Here is a 20,149-nt window from a genome sequence, read left to right as displayed (position 1 = left end):
TAGGGATGATCTCCCTTATCCTCTTGAGATATCTAGCCATACTATCCTCCCAAGCTTCGTAATTTCCACTAACCTGTCCTACTACTAATTGAGAATCACTGTAGGCTTGAAGCCGATCTACTTCTAATTCTTTGGCAACCTTTAGTCCTGCAATCAGAGCTTCATATTCTGCTCCGTTATTTGTTACGGGGAACTCGAAGCGCAGTGCATACTCCGCGACAATCCCGTCTGGATTGACCAAGATCAGGCCCGCGCCTGCGCCTGACATGTTGGAGGAACCATCCACGTAGAGGGCCCAAGAACCATCAGGGAGATCGGCTCTTTCCTCGGGAAGTTCGGCCGAAGCCCTGGATTATCGGCTTCATCTTGTCCAAGTTCGGCCTCCTCTGGGATAGTGCATTCCACCATGAAGTCCGCTAATATCTGGGCTTTGATCGTTGGCCGAGGTCGATAGTTGATGTCGAACTCCGTGAGCTCGACCGCCCATTTCGCGATTCTTCCGGAGGCATCCGCTCGATGCAGGACCGCCTTGATCGGCTGGTCGGTGAGCAGCGTTATGGTGTGTCCTTGAAAGTAAGGTCGGAGCCTTCGAGCTGCAATCAACAAGGCATAAGTTAGTTTCTCTAACTTAGTATACCTGGTTTCGATGTCTCTCAATACTCGGCTTATGTAGTAGATCGGCTGTTGAATTTTCGCTTCTTCCTTAATCAGAACTGCAGCGAGGGCCACAGGGGAAACCGCCAGGTATAGGAACAATTCCTCTCCAGACTCAAGTTTTGCCAATAATGGTGATGAGCCGAGGCAGGTCTTCGCTCCTCGAATGCCTGCTGACATCCAACGGTCCAACAGAAGTTCTTGGACTGCTTGAGGGTCTGAAAGAAAGGTAAGCATCGCTCGGCCGATCTCGAGATGAAGCGATTTAGAGCCGCTACTTTCCCGGTGAGGTGCTGAACCTCCTTTATCGACTTCGGGGCGGTCATCTCCTGGATGGTGCGAATCTTTTCCGAGTTTGCCTCGATCCCGCGCCCCGATACCATGAAGCCCAGGAATTTTCCTGAGGTTACTCCAAAAGCGCATTTGGCTGGGTTCAGTTTCTTGTATTTTCGAAGGGCGCTGAAGGTCTCCTCAAAGTCGGCGACGTGGTTCACCGAGGACCTGCTCTTTACGAGCATGTCGTCCACGTAGACCTCCATATTGCGGCTGATCTGCTCTTTGAAGATCTTATTCACTAGCCACTGATATGTCGCCCCTGCGTTTTTTAGGCCAAAAGGCATGACCCTGTAACAATAAAGGCAATGATTAGTTATAAAAGCGGTTTTTTCTTCATCCTCTGGCGCCATCCTAATCTGATTGTAGTCGGAGAACGCATCCATGAAGGTGAGAAGCTCGTGGCCCGAGGTTGCATCTACTAGTTGGTCGATTCTGGACAGAGGGTAACTGTCCTTCGGGCAGGCTTTATTCAATTTTTTGAAGTCTATACACATCCTCCATTTGCCGTTCGCCTTCTTAATCAAGACCACATTGGAAACCCAGCTCGGATAGTTGACCTCTCTGATAAACCCGACCTTTAGGAGTTTATCAACCTCCTCGGCTATTGTCACCTGTCTCTCCGGCGCATGACTTCGAACTTTTTCCTTTGTCGGCCGATGTTTGGGATCGACGGCCAGACGGTGCTGCATAACTTCAGCATCGATCCCTGGCATGTCCGTTGGAATCCAAGCAAAAACGTCTGCGTTCTTTTGCAAAAAATTGATAAGCTGCGTCCGCACCTCTTTCCCCAAGTTGGAGCCGATCTTCACCATGTGTTCTTCGTTCCCATCATTCAAAGGAATTGAGACAAGATCTTCCATTGGCCCGCCCCGTTCTTCTGTCAGATCGTCGCGGGTGTCTAATCCATCAACCGGACAGGGGTCAGGCTGACCACTTCTTTGCAGGGCTATATTGTAGCAGTGCCCTGCCAGGGCTTGATCTCCCTTGACTTCTCCGACCCCCTGGTTAGTAGGGAATTCAATTTCAGATGGTAGGTTGACACCACAGTCCGGAGGGCATTGAGGCCAGGTCGGCCGAGGATTGCGTTGTAGGCTGACGGCGCCCTCACCACCAGAAAATCCACCAGAGCCCTGGATTGTCTTGGATATCGACCTGCAACTACAGTCAAAATTATTACTCCCTCTACCAGGATAGCATCGTCGGTAAACCCTACTAAAGGGGAGCCAATCGGCCCCAAACGACCGTCAAAGATGGACATTTTTGAGAAGGCGTCGTAAAACAAAATATCAGTCGAGCTTCCACTATCAACAAGAATGCGGCGTACATCATAATCAGCAATATTTAAAGAAACTACAACCGCATCGTTGTGGGGGAACTGGACCTCTCGGGCATCTTCTTCAGTAAAGGTTATGGGTCCTTCAGTCCTTTGCCGCTTGGACGATCCGGTCGATCCGCTGGCCGCTCCCTTCCGGGGCTCTCCAGAGATGGTGCAGACAATCCCGATTGGAAGCCGATTTTCAGGTTGTTCTTCCCTCCTCGACGGCGCCAGTCGTGGTAGGGTCCTCGGCCGATTCTCCCTACCTTTAGGCCAGCGTCGGATGGATCTGTCGACCACTGTTGCCGGAGGAGGGGCCTGAAAAACTGGGGGTGAGGCCGGAGCTTGAGATCTGGCCACGGAGGCCGTGGATCGCCTGATGGATGCTTTGCGGGGAGGCATCGGGTGAAGATCTAGTAGAGGAAGGAGAAGAGGATGTCGGAGAAGATGATCGGAATCAGTCCCGTTGAGCACTCCTTTAAGAACAAGGGTACCGCGAAGACAGTCTCCTTCCTCTAGCGCCAATTCTGTTGGTGCAGAATTCCGTCGAAGTCGGAGAAACTGGAGCTGGGATGACCGCGGCCGCCGCCGAGACCTGCAAAGAAAGTCTAAATCGGAGTTGGGGGTGCTCCGACAAGACCCTCCGACGCTTAAGTCAGTACTCTGCTTCAACAAAAATAGAGTGCTCGAGCAAAAATTTAGGCAGAGTTTCAAGATAGAGTTTTTTGAGCTTAGAGAAGAACATATCTGAAGGTCCTTATTTATAGATGGAGGGCGCAACTGATCGACAGCGACGTCTGTAACCATCTGGTAGTGGACCGTTCAGGGCCGCGTGGAGTTTGTTACGGAGAGTAGTAGTGTCAGGGGTCGTTCGGGACCACGTAGAGCTTGTTATGGGGGGTGGAGTGGTGTCTGTTGTCGTGACTTGTCAGAGAGTGGTGGAGCTGCGTGGAATCCGTTGCAGAGAGTGGAGCAGGGTGGCGGCTCTTGTCGTGGCTTGTCAGAGAGTTCGGATCCGTCGGTTGAAGCTCGACTGGGATGCCCGATGAAGCAAAATGGCTCTTCACATCGTCGTTCTGGGAGAGGCTCGGATGTTCCGAGGTCGCTGACGTTTCAGACGGGAGTCGCCTATCATAGGAGCTCGGATGGAGATTTTCTATTGGCGGAGTCCGAAAAAATCCGTCTGAAATTTATCTGATGTGGAGGCTCATCCGAGGATCGTCCGTCGGGGAAGTCCGATTTTATGGGGAGCCTGGTAGGAGGTCGGTCGGCGATGGACTTCGGATAGCGCGGGGGAGGCTCGGCAAACACCGGAGGCGATCGGCTATCGCAGGGACCCAGCTGCTGGAGCTCGTCCGGAATCCATCCGCTAGAGGTTCGGACGGGATCCTGTTCTCGCGAGAGGTCGAGAGAGGACCGTCCATTGTAGGAGCTCGGGCGAGGACCAGTTGTCGTGGAAGCTCGGAGTGGTGTCTCGTCGTAGTATTTCGTCCAAAATCCACTCGCTATGGAGTAGCTCGACCGAAGTCTACCTGGAATAGAAGTTCGGAAGAAATTTGTTCATAGTAGAGGCTTGAATGAAATTTGCTTACAGTAGACATCTGGGATAGCCAGCCTGCGGTAGGAGCTCAAAGTAGACCGCTCATAGTAGAAGTTCGGCTCTCGTGGGAGCTCAATTAGGATCCGGGGGGTGGTCGACCGCTGTAGAAACTCGGTGGAGTCTGGTTATCGTAGAAATCACATTGTCGGGGAAGCTCGAATGCTGGCAAAGCCCGAGAGAAGTTCGGGGTAGAAACTCAGGGGGTCGGTTGCTGTAGAAGGTTGGCAGACAGTGAGTCCCAGAGGGCCTTCGGGGCGGCCCGATGGATGAATGCAGAAGTTCACTATCGGAGAAGTTCGGATGATCGAGGAGGTTCGGAGAGGCGCCATGCACAAGGTCGGGAGCCGGAAGAGCTCTGAAAAGATCGATCCTTTACAAACTTCGGCCGGGGGGGGATTTTATACCCAACAGATGTATATCCTGAAAAGCCAATATGACTTCGGCCGGGGGGGATTTTATACCCAACAGATGTATATCCTGAAAAGCCAATATGACGGACACATTGTAATAGTTCTAGGATATATTTTTGTACTTAAGCATTTTTGATAATCAATAAAGGCATTTTTCTTTCCATTCTTGTCTAATGCGTCCAAAAATCGTCCTAGAAATTAATGACTTAAAGATATATATTCTCAAGTGTTGAGAATTAAAAACATGTATAATTAATTCTTAAATTGCTCCTGATCAATAGATCATCATGGAGAAGGTGAATAATCTGATTAGATAGGTGTATGAATCGCTTCCTTCGGGATAGACGAGTTAATATAAGGACACTGAGCAAGAGTGCGGATAGTTGTTAGAGAACATCGATACTAAGCATGACCAAACGAGAGATCACATGGATATCTACTCGTCAGTGATCTTCTAAATGCTGTAGTGGTATGAGTGGTTTCTTGACCTGCGATGTCTCGATTGCTCATAGTATGATTGCTGTAGTTTGACTATACATAAACATGATCCCTAGCCATATGGGTCCTTGGAGTGGACGTTGGCTACAGTAGATTCACTTAGGGACAGGGTATCCATTTAGATGAGATTTATCGATCTTAGTAAATAAGTAGTCCTATGGAGTTTGAGAGGCTGAGTTCTTAAGTTTGTGGTCACAACAAGATGATAAATAAAAAAAAGTTTCCATAAGTATCATGATTTAGAATTGAGCTAATTAAATCTTTCATATGACAGATGATGAGATTTGATGAGGTTCCATAACCTCCATCCTGTTGGGACTTACGATAGAGATTGAATCACATGGTAACTACATCTAGAGATTCTATTTATTCTTTTTTGTTGAGTTGCGATCACATACTGCTAGGTGTCACTAATGAATGGTAAGAGCTCACTAGGATCGTTTTGGATCGACAATCCTTGATGGATTAGAGTTGGAAGTATTCCGATCCATCGAAAAGAGTTTCGATGATACTACGATGGAGATCATAGCATGTCTCACCACCAGATAGAACAGAACCTATGGGATCGCATACAAAAGGGATTTGATCAGATCAAACGATTGGATTGTGATTAAATTACCAATGAGATTGATGATTTGAATCAACTTGTAAAAGTTACAAGTACTAGATCAGCTAATTGTTAGCTAGGAGCATCTAATTTGCAAATGTTACAAGCTAATTTGATGAGATCAAGTTGAGAATCAAGTTCTAATTAATTAAATCTGATTTAATTAATTTGGGCTTAACCTAATTGAATCTAATTGGACTTATGATTTCAAGGTTGAATCCTAATTAGATTAGGATTAAGTCTAGATCAGATTCGAATTGGACCGAGATTGAACCCAAACCACAGAGCCCTAATGGACTGAGACTCTCACCCTTCCTCTACGCCATAATGGGGCGCCAATTCAGATTGGCGTCCACTCAATATGCGACAAGAAAGTAAGGAAAAGAGGGGGGCCACAAATTCAAATTGGCACCCCCTTGTTAATGCGCTTCATCCCTTGTTGATTAGCCCTATCTTCTCTCTGATTGGGATAGGATTAGGTTTATTTTGAACTTAAACTCTTATCAGATTAGAGTCCAAGTTCATCCGAACTCTATCCTAACCCCCTTGGCCGCCAATTATAAAAGGACATGGATCTTAGGTGTGGAGAATAATAGAGATACTCATTCATCTTGTGTTGCCGCCCCACTTCCTCTTGCTTCCACCTAGATCCACACGCCCAACCTCCTCTTGGTCGGCCACCTTAAAGAAGAAAAGAGAAAGATCAGCGAGAGAGAGAAAGAAAGAAAGGGAGAGAGGAGTTCTCTTGTTGTCTTCCTGATCCCTCGATTCTACGCGAAAGGTGTTCGCGTGTTGATCCGCGAATCTTCTTCTATGATAGTCAAAGAAGGAGATCAGATCTAAACCTGAAGAAGCGAGATCTGCAAAAAAGCTAGCACCTTGGTGATCTCGGACGATTCGATCTATTTCAGCCCTGTGTGGATACCTGTAGAGACCAGACGCATGTGCGGCTTCGACAGAACCTGTAGACATCATCAAATCTGATCAAGGAGGAGTCTAGCACTTCAGGTAGGTGATCCGATCACCGATTTATTTTGTTTTATTCCTTTTGAAATCAAATGTATGCTCTCATCTTGTTATTCATGATATGAACTAGATCTTTAGGTAATTAGATTAGATCTTTGCACGCTAGATTAAAAGTTGTTTTAATCTGTACTTCCGCTACCGTTTTCAAAAATGTTTTGAAATTTCTGCATGCATCCACCTATCGAAACCAACAATTTCGCCGTTCTTTAGCTCCAATAGTTGACTTGAACATCCTCTTTTCTTGTAATGCAAATTGTTAAGGGTCTAAGAAACTAGATTTGGTTTATACTCACTTTAGTTGAGCTTAAGTCAAGTTTATCTCTCTATTAACAGGAAACCATCAATTATCCCATCCAAACCTTTTTAACTTTCATATCTCTTTCAACATTTAATCCCTGAATTGGCAGTTTAGCACCAAGATGGAAAGATATTTACTTCAGCATACTGACATATGTGAATTGTGATAACACTGACTTGCATTGACCACCAATACTAGGTCAATGAGCATGCAGAAAGATTCAGCTACATGATGATTATATTTGAAAAGAGTAGATGATGTCAACAAAGTTTGACATGAAAAGTTGGCAACCATAAGGTGGATTAAAAGACAAGTTATTGATCTGCTCATTAAAAGCTCCGGACACAGTCCTGTAAAACAATACTTGGTCCTGAAATGGGTGGTGGATGGGATTGACTTTATCTTGGTACTTCATGTCCATCTTCAGATTTCCAAAATGGATGGGATTGAGCAAAATAGGGGGGCTTGTTGCGGAAGCAAGAGCGAAGCTTAGAGATATTTCATGCCTAGTGAATTGGAGTATTGTATGTAAATCTAAACAAGAGGGTCACTAAGGCATTCTTACTTTGACTGAGTTCAACTTAATGTTGCTTGGTAAGTGGTGTTGGAGATTCATGATGGATGGAAAGATCTGATTAAGGGAGTGTACCTATCAAAGATGGAGATCTGAGACGGAGCAAAAGAAGATCTTCAACTCCTTTTTCCTCTAATATGAAAGGTCTGTTAGGTGCTAGACCCCTTGGGGAGGGGTCTATTGTTTTCCACGTAGATGGCAAGAAAGTCAATTTTTAGGAAGATGTCTGTTTGGGTGAAGTTGCATTTTTGTTTTATTCTGGGATCTCTATTGCCCCATTCACAAGCTAGGAGTCCTTGGGAAATCTTAAAGGGATGGGAGGCATAGTTGGAAGGTCGAGTTATAGAACCAGTTATCCAAAAGAGGAATGATAGAATGGGAGAATTTGTAGGATGTGTTGGAAACTCCCTAATGGGGGTACCGTGGAGGCTTCAAAAGTCAGTGAAGTCATTTTACAAGTTCCCCAAAAGGGAAGGTCTACATTGTCCTTTATCTATGCAAGTTTGGATATCAGTAGTGCTAGAGAACAATATGCATTTTCATGTGTGAATAAGCATTTTCATGCGCCTGCTGCTAAGACGAGATTGCATATTGGTGATATCTTGGCCAAGAAAAGGTGGTCAATTAGCTGAGAACGTATGATATATGGTGCCAAGGAATAAACAAACAAACCACCAATTCTTGAATTGCATGTCCAATTAAGAAGTGTGGGGAGGACTTTACATGATAACCTAAGGATCAGGGGTCACTTCACCATGGTAACTTCCTTTAGGTCGAGGTGCAGATGAAGGTGTGTGCAAGTGAGGTTCAGGAAAACTTGGAAGGAAAGGAGTTCCCATGTTTTCCAAGAGAGAGGCCACCATTTTGGTTATAAGAAGGATGGCCGTAGGTCTGTTTAAGAAGTGCGGTGAGAAAGGTACATAGAGGATTGGAGTACTTTTGTTCGAGCATGGGATCAGATAGCAAGACTTTTGTCATAGTGTTAGTTTGGGATCTCTTTTCAAAGACCCCTCTCACTGACCCAAAAAAAAAAAAAAGGGATAGCATTTTCTACAGAAAAAAAGGAAAGCATGGCACAAATACCTAACTCAGATATTGTTGTAAGTTTCCTAATCCACTTAGCATAGAGCACAAAAAGTTGCTGACATATATGAACACAGCAACTTAAGCTAACAGAAAAGTAGACTAAAAGGACCGGCAAACAAGGAGTTGTTCAAGTAGGGAAAAGTGATGCATTCTTGATGCGCCCAACGGGAAATAGAACCTCGAGCACTTGTTTCACATATCAACATGGAGTTTTTGTGACACATGATCATATTCCACCAAATTTCGGCTATCAAATATGTTGCAAAAATAGAGCTACAATGATGAGTATATGTGATTGGACACACTAAATCATAGTGACTTTCTGATGCACAATCTTTTGGATCTAACAGCCATAGGGAACGAGTCATGCAGAGCATTGTGCATGCCCAAATAACAACAAAGACCATTTTCATGAATAATTTAATGGTGCTAGTGTTATTAATCATTTGTGAGTGGACAATTCTGGAGTCCTGGACTACCATGTACTAATAGGAAGCTTCAACCTAGGGTGGTTCCTTCATTTCAGATTGCCTACAAAAACTTGTTCCCACCCCTCTCCTGAGCATTTCCTACTCAAAAATTTTCTTAAGAAACCTGCTTGGCCGTACCCACTCCCGCTTCTAGTCCTAAGCTAAGAACTACTTATGCTTGTATTTAAATAATATGTTGATTTATAAAAATATGGAATGAACAATTTAGGTGTAATGACCCAGGACCTCATCCAAAAAGTCTAACCAAAAAATATTATTTAAGTTCCTTGGCTCTATATAAGTACCTAAGAACTTCTTGGAGAATAACCTATAGGGGACTAAATATATGCCCATTCAGATCTTCACATTCTCCCTCCATTTAAGCTCTGACGTCCTCGCCAGACTAAGGATTCAAATCTATACATTCATTCATAAGCGCCGACCCGTGGTCAGTCCCAATAAACCCTTGTGGCAGTATCCCCTAGTCCATAAAGGCTATGGGCTAGGTCAACTCTAATACCATTTATAATGACCCAAGACCTCACCCACAAAGACTAGTTGGAAGGTCTTATTTGGATTTTTTTGGCCTTGTATAAGTACCCAAAATCTTCGCAGCAAATAACTGATTTGGGACTAAATATACGCCAGCACAGATCCTTACACTAGGATGAATATAACTTTATGGCTAGCATCCTTTTAATATATACTAGTCTGGCTTGGATATCATCTTTTTAAGATACATATCGATTTCCTCCCTTTGTTAACTTCAACATATTGTACCGGAGACCAGCTAAGAACATTTTAACTACAGAGGCTGAAGTCCTACAACAAAACGATGAATTTTGATAGCATAACAATTCAAAAGTACTTGCAACTTATTATCACTAAGGGAGTATTTGGTTTGCGACTAGAATCGGAATCGGAATGGATTGGAATGGGAATCGGAATGGCCATATCCCCAATGCAATTGGTTCGCAACCAACATCAAAATCGGAATCGAAATGAGATTTGAATAATAGGGGAGAGTAGGTTTTGTATTTCAGGGGACTGGGGGACTGGGGCATATGCCTATTCCCCATTATAATCGGCATGACAATGGGACTTTCCCTAACCAAATGATTGGAATGGAGTCACTCGTTCCCATTCTTATTCAAGAGTCCAACTCCCCCCAACCAGACATGCCCTACACATTAACCTATGACCATAATCCCCAATCAGTTTTAGCTGTAATTTCAAGCTGATTCATCTTCTCATACCAGATGAATGAACAAGAAACAAAACAGATTGATGTAGAATCAGATCGTACAAATAGTGTATTCCAAATTAAATCACAACTACAATTGACTACATGGTACATATTAAAAAATTAATATATGATTATGAAAATCACGCAGAAGAGAAAACTCTAATATTAATTCTTGTTTACAGGTCCAAGACCAATAACTTTGTGAAAAAGATAGTGGTAATCATTATTAAGATTTCCACTTGCAACACAATTTTCAAATATATACTAGAAATCTTATCAGCACCAAATATATAAATGTGAATATAAATTGGACAATGCACGATTTCAATAAATAGAAGACTAGTACATCTAAGAACCCATTGTAAAAAGGAAAAATAATAAAGAAAATGAGAAACAAAAGGCTTTGAATGTCCAATAATCAGGAAACATAAAGCTAACCAACCTAAATGAGTAATCAAACCAACAGTAAGCTTGTCCTCTACTAGTAAAGAATGAGTAAGAAAACTTGCCTGTACTTCACGAGCTGCATAAGAAGGTACATTTCCGATTACATTCCCACTTGATGGTGTGCGTGATGAGCTTGTAGAAGAGGACAAGAATAACCATGAGAAAAATGATGCTACCATTTCCGGAAACTGTAGAATCAAATTACAAGATCAAGACAGGCAACAAAAGATCTAGTCAAAAATTACACATAACAAGAAACTCAAACAATTTATTGTCTGAAATCAACTTCTCATGCAACAACTTATAAATCATAATCAAAGATAACAACCTTATTGAATCTATTATTAGTCCTCAGATTCATACATAATCTTCTCTCTTCAATTAAGCAAATCAAAAATATAAATTAGTATGGTAACAGAAAATGAATCTGTGGCTACCAAAATGCATACACAGATGATTTGTTCAAGAGTCATAAGGAAGCTTGGGTAAAACATGGATGTTCTGTGATGTCAGATGGATGGACTGATCAGAGGGGTCAAAGTTTAATGAATTTTCTGGTGAACTGCCCTACTGGAACAATGTTCGTTAAATCTATTGATGCTTCATCATATGTGAAAACTGGAGAGAAAATGTTTGAGTTGTTACACTCTTTTGTGGAACATGTGGGAGAGGCGAATGTTGTCCAAATAATTACTGATAATGCAACAAATTTCATCATGGCTGGTATGACTTTCTAATCCTGATTTTTAATGCCAATATTCTAGATTTCTAGTTGTATATTGTGTGTATAAGAGACTTTCTAATTCTGATTCCAATTCTGCATTGCATATTGTTTTTGCATTTGTTTGAAATAGGAAAGCTTTTACAAGTAAAGAGGCCACATATTAATTGGACACCATATGCAGCACATTGCATAGATCTAATGCTGGAAGATATTGGGAAGATTTCACAAGTTAAACAAACTATTGATAGAGTTGCACTTACCGGTTTTATTCTGGAAAAACCAGATTTTGCACATCATATCTTACTTTGCAAAGCATTCACAAGCAAAAGGTTAACTTGAGAACAATGTTTACTTCTCGAGGATGGGTGTCCAGCAAATGGGCAAAAGATCAGAAGGGTAAACAGATTTCAGAAACTGCACACTCCCCTACTTTTTGGAATGGTGTGGTCTACACTCTTAAAGTTATGAGGCCTCTTGTATGAGTTTTGCAATTAGTTGATAATGAAAAAAAGCCAACCATAGGATACATCTATGAAGCCATGGATAGATATAAAGAAGCCATTATGAAAACATTCAATGGAAATGAAGAGAAGTACAAGTCAGTCTTCAAGATTATTGACAAAAGATGGGAATGCCAACTTCATCAGCCTCTTCATGCAGCTGGTTATTACTTGAATCCTGAGTCTTTCTATAATAACCCAAATATAGAATTTGATGAGGAAGTGACTGTCGGGACATATGCATTCATAACAAAATTAGTTCCAAGTCAAGAAGTGCAATATCGTATCATATCTGAGTTATATGTGTACAAAAAGGCAGAAGGCCTATTTGGGATTCCATTGGCTATTAGATCAAGGACAACAAAGGCTCCAAGTAACTTAAATAACTTGCTTAGAATTTCAGAATTTATAACTTGTTCAGAATTTCAGATGTTCTCGTTCTAAACTCTTTACTTTTCCATTTATCTGCATTACAGCCGAATGGTGGAGTTTGTATGGAAGCTCAGCTCCAAATTTACAACAGTTAGCAATTAAAATTCTTAGTCTAACTTGCAATGCATCTGGTTGTGAATGTAATTGGAGTGTGTTTGAACAAGTTAGTTATTTACATCATGTGCCGCACATGCAAATCTTATTAAATAATAGTAATATTATATTCCTAAACAAGTTTTGATCAATGATTGATTGGTACTTGCAGATTCACACAAAGAGAAGGAATAGGCTAGAGAAAAAGAAGCTTAGCTATTTAGTGTATGTCAGGTACAATCAAAAGCTTAAAGAGAGAGATGATCGGCACAATGTTATTGATCCTATTTCTTTGCAAGAAATTGATGACTGTAATGAGTGGTCAATTGGAAAGTCTGGCACGCAAGGAGTCAATTCTATGGATGCCGAGGATGATTTGGTGTTTGGTGATGATAATGACTTGACATGGGGTGCAGTAGCTAGGACAGCAGGTGTTGGAGAAGGAAGGAAAAATACCAAATTGCAAGCAAAATCAAGATCAGCAGCAGCTTCAACTTCACATTCAGAGCCACCAAACTTAATCATGAAGAGATTAGTTCTAGTTTAGAAGAAGAGATTGAGGAGAACTTAGAGAATGACCTATCTGACGATGGAGGAGATGATCATTATGACAACTTAGGCACAGAATCTGATGAAGACTTTTAGTTTTAGACTTTTAGAATAGAACAATAGGCTGCCCTGTATAAGTAATGGAGAAAATAAAAAACTCAAAAAAAAAATAGTCTTTTGGGTGTGGTGTTTAGACAAAAAATCTGATGAAGACTTGTAATTTTGGATTGGATTATTAGAATAATAGACTATAATAAAGACTTTTAGTTTTAAAATAGACTATATTTATTTCCTATTTTTTCTAATTTTTTCCTTAAAAATGATGCCTGGCTTCAATCAGGCACTCGCTTTTTTAGCACCTAGCGCCTTGAGGGCGCCTGGCACCCTTAACAACCTTGACAAAAACAAGATCTGATTAAAATCTATGTGAATCATGACAAACCTGAATGCCTAATCGGTAGAATTTAATATTCATAAAGAAAAAACATGCTTATTTGTCTAAGAAACTCTGGGCAAAACATGCATGCATGTCCTGTCAAAAAGCCCCTTACATCATCATCCAATAAGATGCTCCCTTGTAATACTGGGAAATTCTTCGTGCTAGATTTAAAGACAGAAGTCAAACAAACAATAATACTTGATCAATGTGAAGGAGAATATGGGCATTATTCTGATCATTGTTAACATGTAGCAAGGTTCAAAAACTCGCTTTCAACCTCAGGTGTCCCTAGGAGTTTTGGTTTTTGTAGTTTTGGCAATTTTCACAATTTTTCTCCAACCTGTACAGATTTGATCATGGAAAAAGCAGAAGTGAAAATTGAAAAATACGAAATTAACATCTGCATACTATATTTAAAAATGACAGTTTTGAAAACAAGGAATATTCCCTTTTGATTCTCTCCTTCATTTTTAACCAAGAATGACCTCCTATTTATCTACACTATATATAAAAATGATGGTTCAGAAATCAGGAAATATTCTCTCTGGATTTTGTCTTTCAATTTTTGTGCCGAGAACACCCCTCCTATTTATCTTAAATATATGCGCTTACCCACTTTCTCCTATTTACTATCTCATGCGCTCGTTATTTCTTTCCAATTGGATCGAACCTAGAACTCACAAATAGACCAGACTCGCTCTCTCTCTCTAATTTGTCTCCGAAACAGATTGAACTCTCATAATCAACTCCTAAACAGACTGGACTCTATTACTTGCTCTTCCTCACTCTTCCCTCAGACACTAATTATCTCCTGATTTTCTTGCCTGCATGAGCAATCACATGTATTCCCTCTCTCATCTCCAATCAAATCGGACCCCTTTCACTTGCAAACTGGTTGAAGGATTCTCTAGTTCGACTCCCAAATAAATTGAACTCTCTTTCTCCTTCCCTCTCTCCCTCCCTCCCCACCCCCCCAATCCTCAAATGTGCATTACACATACCTGGTTGCTAGTAGAAGAAAATATAAAATTCAAGGAATGTTATTGCCCACCACTTTAGAGAAATTTATGTTGTAAAGGTTTTCTGAGGTTTGGTATATTTACTTTGAAACTAATATTGTAAAAGCTCATAGATAAATCATAGTATGAACACACACACACACGCATATATACGTACATACATATACATATGCATTATTATATACATATACGTATGTATGTATGTATGTATGTGTATATGTATATAATAATGCATATGTACATGTATGTACGTATATATGTGTGTGCGCATGCACGTGCGGCTGTGGCTGGGGTGTGCGGGTGTGGGTGTGGGTGTGTGTGTGGGTGGGTGTATGTGTAGATGTATATTATTTATTCAACTTCCACTGCCCAGAATAGGAGTGAATGATAAAGAAGGATTCCTAAAGATGACACAAGATGGTTTATTGAGTATGATAATTATTAGACAGAACAATATGGAAAAGCTGGAGAGTCACTGCAAATGCTCTTTGTTTTCCTTCTCGAATCAGAGTTAATATATGCTTAAAAGCAAGTTTCATAATTTTGGGAACATAACACTCATGTCATAAAGTAGGTGTGATGTTTAATTTGTCTCAATTTCAAATGCATAAAGAACATTGAGTAACAGAAATTAAAGTGGTCCATAAAAATGAATTTTAAAATTGATAAAAACTAAGGAGTAAACTTAAAGAATGGTTATTATAGTGAAAACATAAAACACAACGGAGCAAGTAAGAGATTGCACATCAACAGGAAGTACCAACTTAGCAAACTGCCTTTTTCCTTTTAATTTTCTTATTCCAGAGACGAGATGGGAAAGCCACATCTGCTTCATTGCTGTGATAAAGGAAAAGTATAAAAGTGGCTTGGTAACAGCCTACAAGCCCATTTTGCACCACTGGATGGTACCCAATCCCTGGTGACATTCAATACTAAGTTAAACTTATCTTCCATACTCATGTATGACAAAAAGCATAAAGGCTGGCATCTAGGTGTTCATGCAGCCATCTTTTAAAACATTCAACATTACCCACCCAGGAATGTTTTTCGTTCTGCATTTTTATTACTCCCTAATGTGTGGTTTCTTGTCTCTGAGCTTTGTCTGTCATTCAATTTATAGTACAACTCTGCTTTATGTCACATAATGAGAAGAATTCAAGCACCATGATGCAGTATCAAAATGGAGGAAATTTTCATAGTGCTTTAGTTTCTCTTATAACATTTTTATGTTTCATAAGCTCGCAATAAAACCAACTATGGTTTCAAAAACTATAACTATTATCATACCATTCTGGTATGAAATTAGCACTGGTATGGGTGCCATGCCGAAATAGCTGTATCAGTACATATCAGCTTTATCAGTCTATACCGATCTGAACCAAGATTTCCCATACCATGTCGAACCGGCCGGTACTTCCCGTATCGTACCGGACCGACGGAAAACCGGCACGATTCGGCCGGTAAATTCGGTACACCGACGGTACAGAAAAAAAAAGAGAAAAAGTGAGAAAGAGAGAAAGAGGAGGAGAGGAAGGGAGGTAGGAGCCGCCGGAGGCCAGCGGTGGCCAGATACGGCCGCCGGAGGACTTCCGAATCTTGTATCGCCCGATAGGACTTTCAAGAGAGTGAGAAAGAGAGCACTCGGAGGGGGGAGGGACCTACCGGACGGACGGTGCCTCCATCACAAGGCCCCCGGTGGCCGGTGAGCCGACGCCGACGGCCTGAGGGTGGTCGAGCGGGCAGAGCCGGCTCCACCCCCTTCTTCCTTTTCGAAACAAACGACCGTCTGTTTCGGTTTTTCATTTTTTTTTTTTGTTTTAAACTTATGAAGTCGGCAACCCAGTTACCGACTTATGGAATTTAAAAAAAAAAACACAAAAATCATGAAGCCAGCACTTAAGGAATTTTAAAAAAAACACACAAAAATCGTGAAGCCGGCAAACTATTTGCTGGCTTCACTTAAAACTAGATTTTTTTTAAAAATTTGTGAAACAGGGGCCATGCCCCTGTTTCACGCCCGCGGCGCCGTGTGCGTGGACTGCACCCTCTGGCGGCCACGGCAGCCAGTCGAAGGCCGTCCGGTGGCCCCGCCGGCTCCTTCCCCTCCCTCTTTTTCTTTCTTCCTCTTTCTCTCTCTCTATTTCTCTCTCTTTCTCTCTTTTTTTCTTTCGGTTCGGATCCACTTGCCTTTGTCGGTTCGGTACGGTATGAAACCATACCGAATCCTACCGCCGGCCGGCTGATACAGCCGGCGGTACTGGTTCAACATACCTTGATCTGAACTGGTGCATAACAGCATACTGTACTAGCCATACAGGTTAGTGCTGATGTTTTTTTTCAATATTCTGAAATATGTCAGTATGGACATTCTAATGGAAAATGATATAGGATTTGGTACTCGTATAACCCTGGAATAGACCAGCTATAGAAGTTACAGGAACTAGCTACAGGAATTGCAGATATGAAATTGAAGCAGAAAAAGAAGACTTCAACAAGCAGTAAAGGTATCTCCAGGATAAGAAAATAACCAAGGCTTTAGGTTTCCACGAGACACCGGGATGGGGTACTATCCTGTGCATCGAGACAGAACCATCTCGCCATCATCCCAGCATCCCGATCGAGACGTCTTGGGATATCCTTTATCCCAAGTGTCGAGACAGAGCACGACGGTGGCACTTCCCATTCCATAAAAAAACCAGAACAATCCCATCCCACGAGATTTAAAACCTTAATAATAACTACAAAAATAAAGATATTTAAATGAGCCACTTTAGGGATTTGGTAGTACTAACCTTTTTCCTACGGATGCCAAACACATTAAGATGATACAAGGAACCAGCAAGTACACCGCATATACCAGGTACAAGTGACCGTTTCCAGGATGACAAAAGAAGCTGCACCAAAAAGAAAAAAAATACAAACGAGGTAAGCAGCAGTAATTTTTGAAAATATATACAGTTAAGAAATAATACAGGCCTCGAAAAAGAACTAACCTGAAGGCCCACCAAATATATGAAAGACTTGTCACTGAAGTGTATACCAAATATACGGAACCGTGATATAACTGGTATATCAAAGTAAAAAGGTACAAAAGAGGCAAATATAAGACCAAATGGTCCAGATGCAAGTACACCTAAGGTGGGATCTGCATGGAACAAATAACAAACTGAGAAGTGAGAGAACTATTATCATATTTGGATTAAAAAGGCAGCCTAAACTCGAAAAATTGCACAAGAATACAAAAGGCAAAAGTAAAGAATCCTATGAAAAGTAACAGCATGAGAGAAATGAACGTTTATGAATGAGGGAAGCAAGAACATTCCAAACAAGTGCTTAGGATATATTAAAGCCATGGTCTCAAATTCTGGTGGGATGTCATGTGGGATATCAAAATAGAGTATCATCCCAAGTGTCAAGACAAGATAATCCCACCACTATCCCAATTCCCAACATTCCAATCAGCACATCTTGGGACATCCCCTATCCTGAGTGTCAAGACAGGACAGGATGGCCGCACGTCCTATTCCATGGAAAAACCGAGACAACCCCATCCAATAAAATTTAAAACCTTGATTAAAACAATCAAAATAAGTTTCAGCACACTATCAAAACACCATGGTTAAGTAACTTTATGCTTCTGAGAACTAATTCAAAAAAACAAGGCGAACCAGATTAAATAGATCTGGGCTCCATACAGCCCCCTGAAATAGGTTTTACAATATGGCTACCGAGGTTCATAAATTCTACAAACCATATGTATCAGTGTCTTTAGCAAGTTATGATGCATAAACTCCCTTCATAAAGTGCTCTTGATACAGAAAACTCCCAAGATGATGTACAGTGCAGTTGTATCGGAGTTTTAGCAACAAGGGATTTTGACAGATCTCTAACCAGGCTCTGCAAGAGTTTCTGTTATACATCAATCAACCTCTAGAATCCTAACATCAAAACTATAATTAATCTATTTCATCCACTCTTCTATCTTCAATTTTTTGGTGGTCTCAATTTGAAAAAAAACAGCGCATTAAGTGGCATAGGATGAAGTATACAATAACGATGAACTCTCAAGCACACATCTATTCACCCAGTCCCATGTAAAGACAAGTGAGAACTGTTTGAGTGTAGTGATGTTTGGTACTAGTCTACCAAGTGCTTCAAAAGTGTGGCTGCATGAAATATGAAATTTCCAATCAGTCACTAAAAGATGCAAACTGAGTTTGGAATTAGAAATTACCAGATAATAAACTAGTGCATGGTTGTAAGGCGCACCACTACAAGAGAGAGAGAGAGAGAGAGAGAGATGAAAAAACAAGCACTGACAAGCTATTACATAACCGTGGTTCAGGGTTGATCAGTTATTAAACAGAGGATGGCAAAGCTAAAAGTAAAACATGACAATAAATGAGGAAGAATGGATGATATCCCAGATAAGTTAATGTACACTAAGTTGGGAAAAACAAAAATAGGGGGGTTGGGTAAGGGGATTAAGCATTTCTAAATCCTTTAATGAGGTAGGCAGCCATGCTTAGTTAAACCATACCATTCACCCAAATCCAAATCTAGTAGGTCCTGTACAATAAGAGATAACATGGGTTTTAGGGTTATATACGATGGATATACAAAGAAAAAAGCCATCTGGAAAGAGTGCATAAGCAGCTTAAGAAGTATTCTACCTGAAGATTTAAAGGAGATCTATATTGTTCCTTCATGAGGAAAGTTGTTCGAATTCACCTTTCTAATGTTCATTTAGGACAAAAGGCTCATTTTATAACCCTTTTCTTTTCATTAAAAAGATAATACATTTCAAAAAAGAGTAGGAACACAAAGGTGGGAGTCTAGATCCCTAGAAAAGAACAAATCACCACTAAGGCTCGCATTTAGCCTGAACCCCATTAATCTGAAAGCAAGCTAACCAGATAAACCTGTCTAACCAATATCATCATATTCCCATGTTCCCTTTGGCAAGTTGGGTCGCATACAATTTCATGGCATAGATGCATTTAAATGTTGTACATGTATTTACATATTTTTATGGACAAATTCTATAAAACCTCCTGAAAATAAATACAAACCATTAGCTTAGGTTATCATTCCGATTGAGATAAACAAGAAGTTCGCCAAAGTTTTGTGAATCTATCAATAAATTATTTTTAAGAATTCATAATTAGATTGAATCACAATCGACTATCAAAGTTGAAAACCTAAACCTTGACACTATGTTAGCTCCACCATCATTAGGACCAAAGGCTCATTTGGTTACCCCTTTATTTTCATTAAAAAGATAATATATTTCAAAAAAGAGTCAGAATGTGAAAGTGGGAATCTAGATCCCTAGAATACAACACAATCGCCACTAAGGCTCGCATTTTGGCCCGAACCTATAAACCTGAAAGCAAGCCAACCAGATGACCCGTTTAACCTATATCATCATATGTCCAAGTGCCTGTAGGCAGGTCAAGTTAGGTAAAGTTTCATGGTATCATAGTCATTTTTCTATAAACCCTCCTTAAAATAAATACAACCATTAGCTTCGGTTATCATTCTGATTGAGATAAACAAGAAGTTCACCAAAGTGTTGTGAATCTATCAATAATTATTATTAACTATTAAGAATTCATAATTAGATTGAATTAGAATCTCCACTATCATTTCGCCACTTCTCCTCCTCTCTCATGTTCCTCTATCCTCTACCCTACTATCCTCTACTTCCCTCCTCTGCCCCTTCCTCTCCCCTTTTCTTTTCCTTTCCTTTCCTTCCACCCCTCTCCTTCCCCTCTTTCTCTCTTCCTTATGCATATCAGTTGACAAGATACTACCAACATCAGG

At 41.0% G+C, this 20,149-nt stretch overlaps 1 protein-coding gene across 3 annotated transcripts in view; it reads right to left on the bottom strand.

The window, feature by feature from the left end:
• Window positions 1–20,149, bottom strand: part of LOC105035056 (rhomboid-like protein 20) — a 51,829-nt gene that overhangs the window by 17,290 nt on the left and 14,390 nt on the right. For all 3 annotated transcript variants that reach the window (XM_010910447.4, XM_010910450.4, XM_010910448.4), the window contains 3 exons: window positions 17,317–17,468; window positions 17,116–17,217; window positions 10,630–10,755 (listed from right to left, as the gene is read on the bottom strand). In XM_010910447.4, coding sequence (XP_010908749.1) covers window positions 10,630–10,755; window positions 17,116–17,217; window positions 17,317–17,468 — 380 coding nt within the window. The remainder of the gene's footprint in view (window positions 1–10,629; window positions 10,756–17,115; window positions 17,218–17,316; window positions 17,469–20,149) is intronic.

Source organism: Elaeis guineensis, chromosome 1 (genome assembly GCF_000442705.2).
Source record: "Elaeis guineensis isolate ETL-2024a chromosome 1, EG11, whole genome shotgun sequence".
In the NCBI taxonomy this organism is placed as follows: Eukaryota; Viridiplantae; Streptophyta; class Magnoliopsida; order Arecales; family Arecaceae; genus Elaeis; species Elaeis guineensis.
This window is presented reverse-complemented; position numbering and strand designations above follow the sequence as displayed.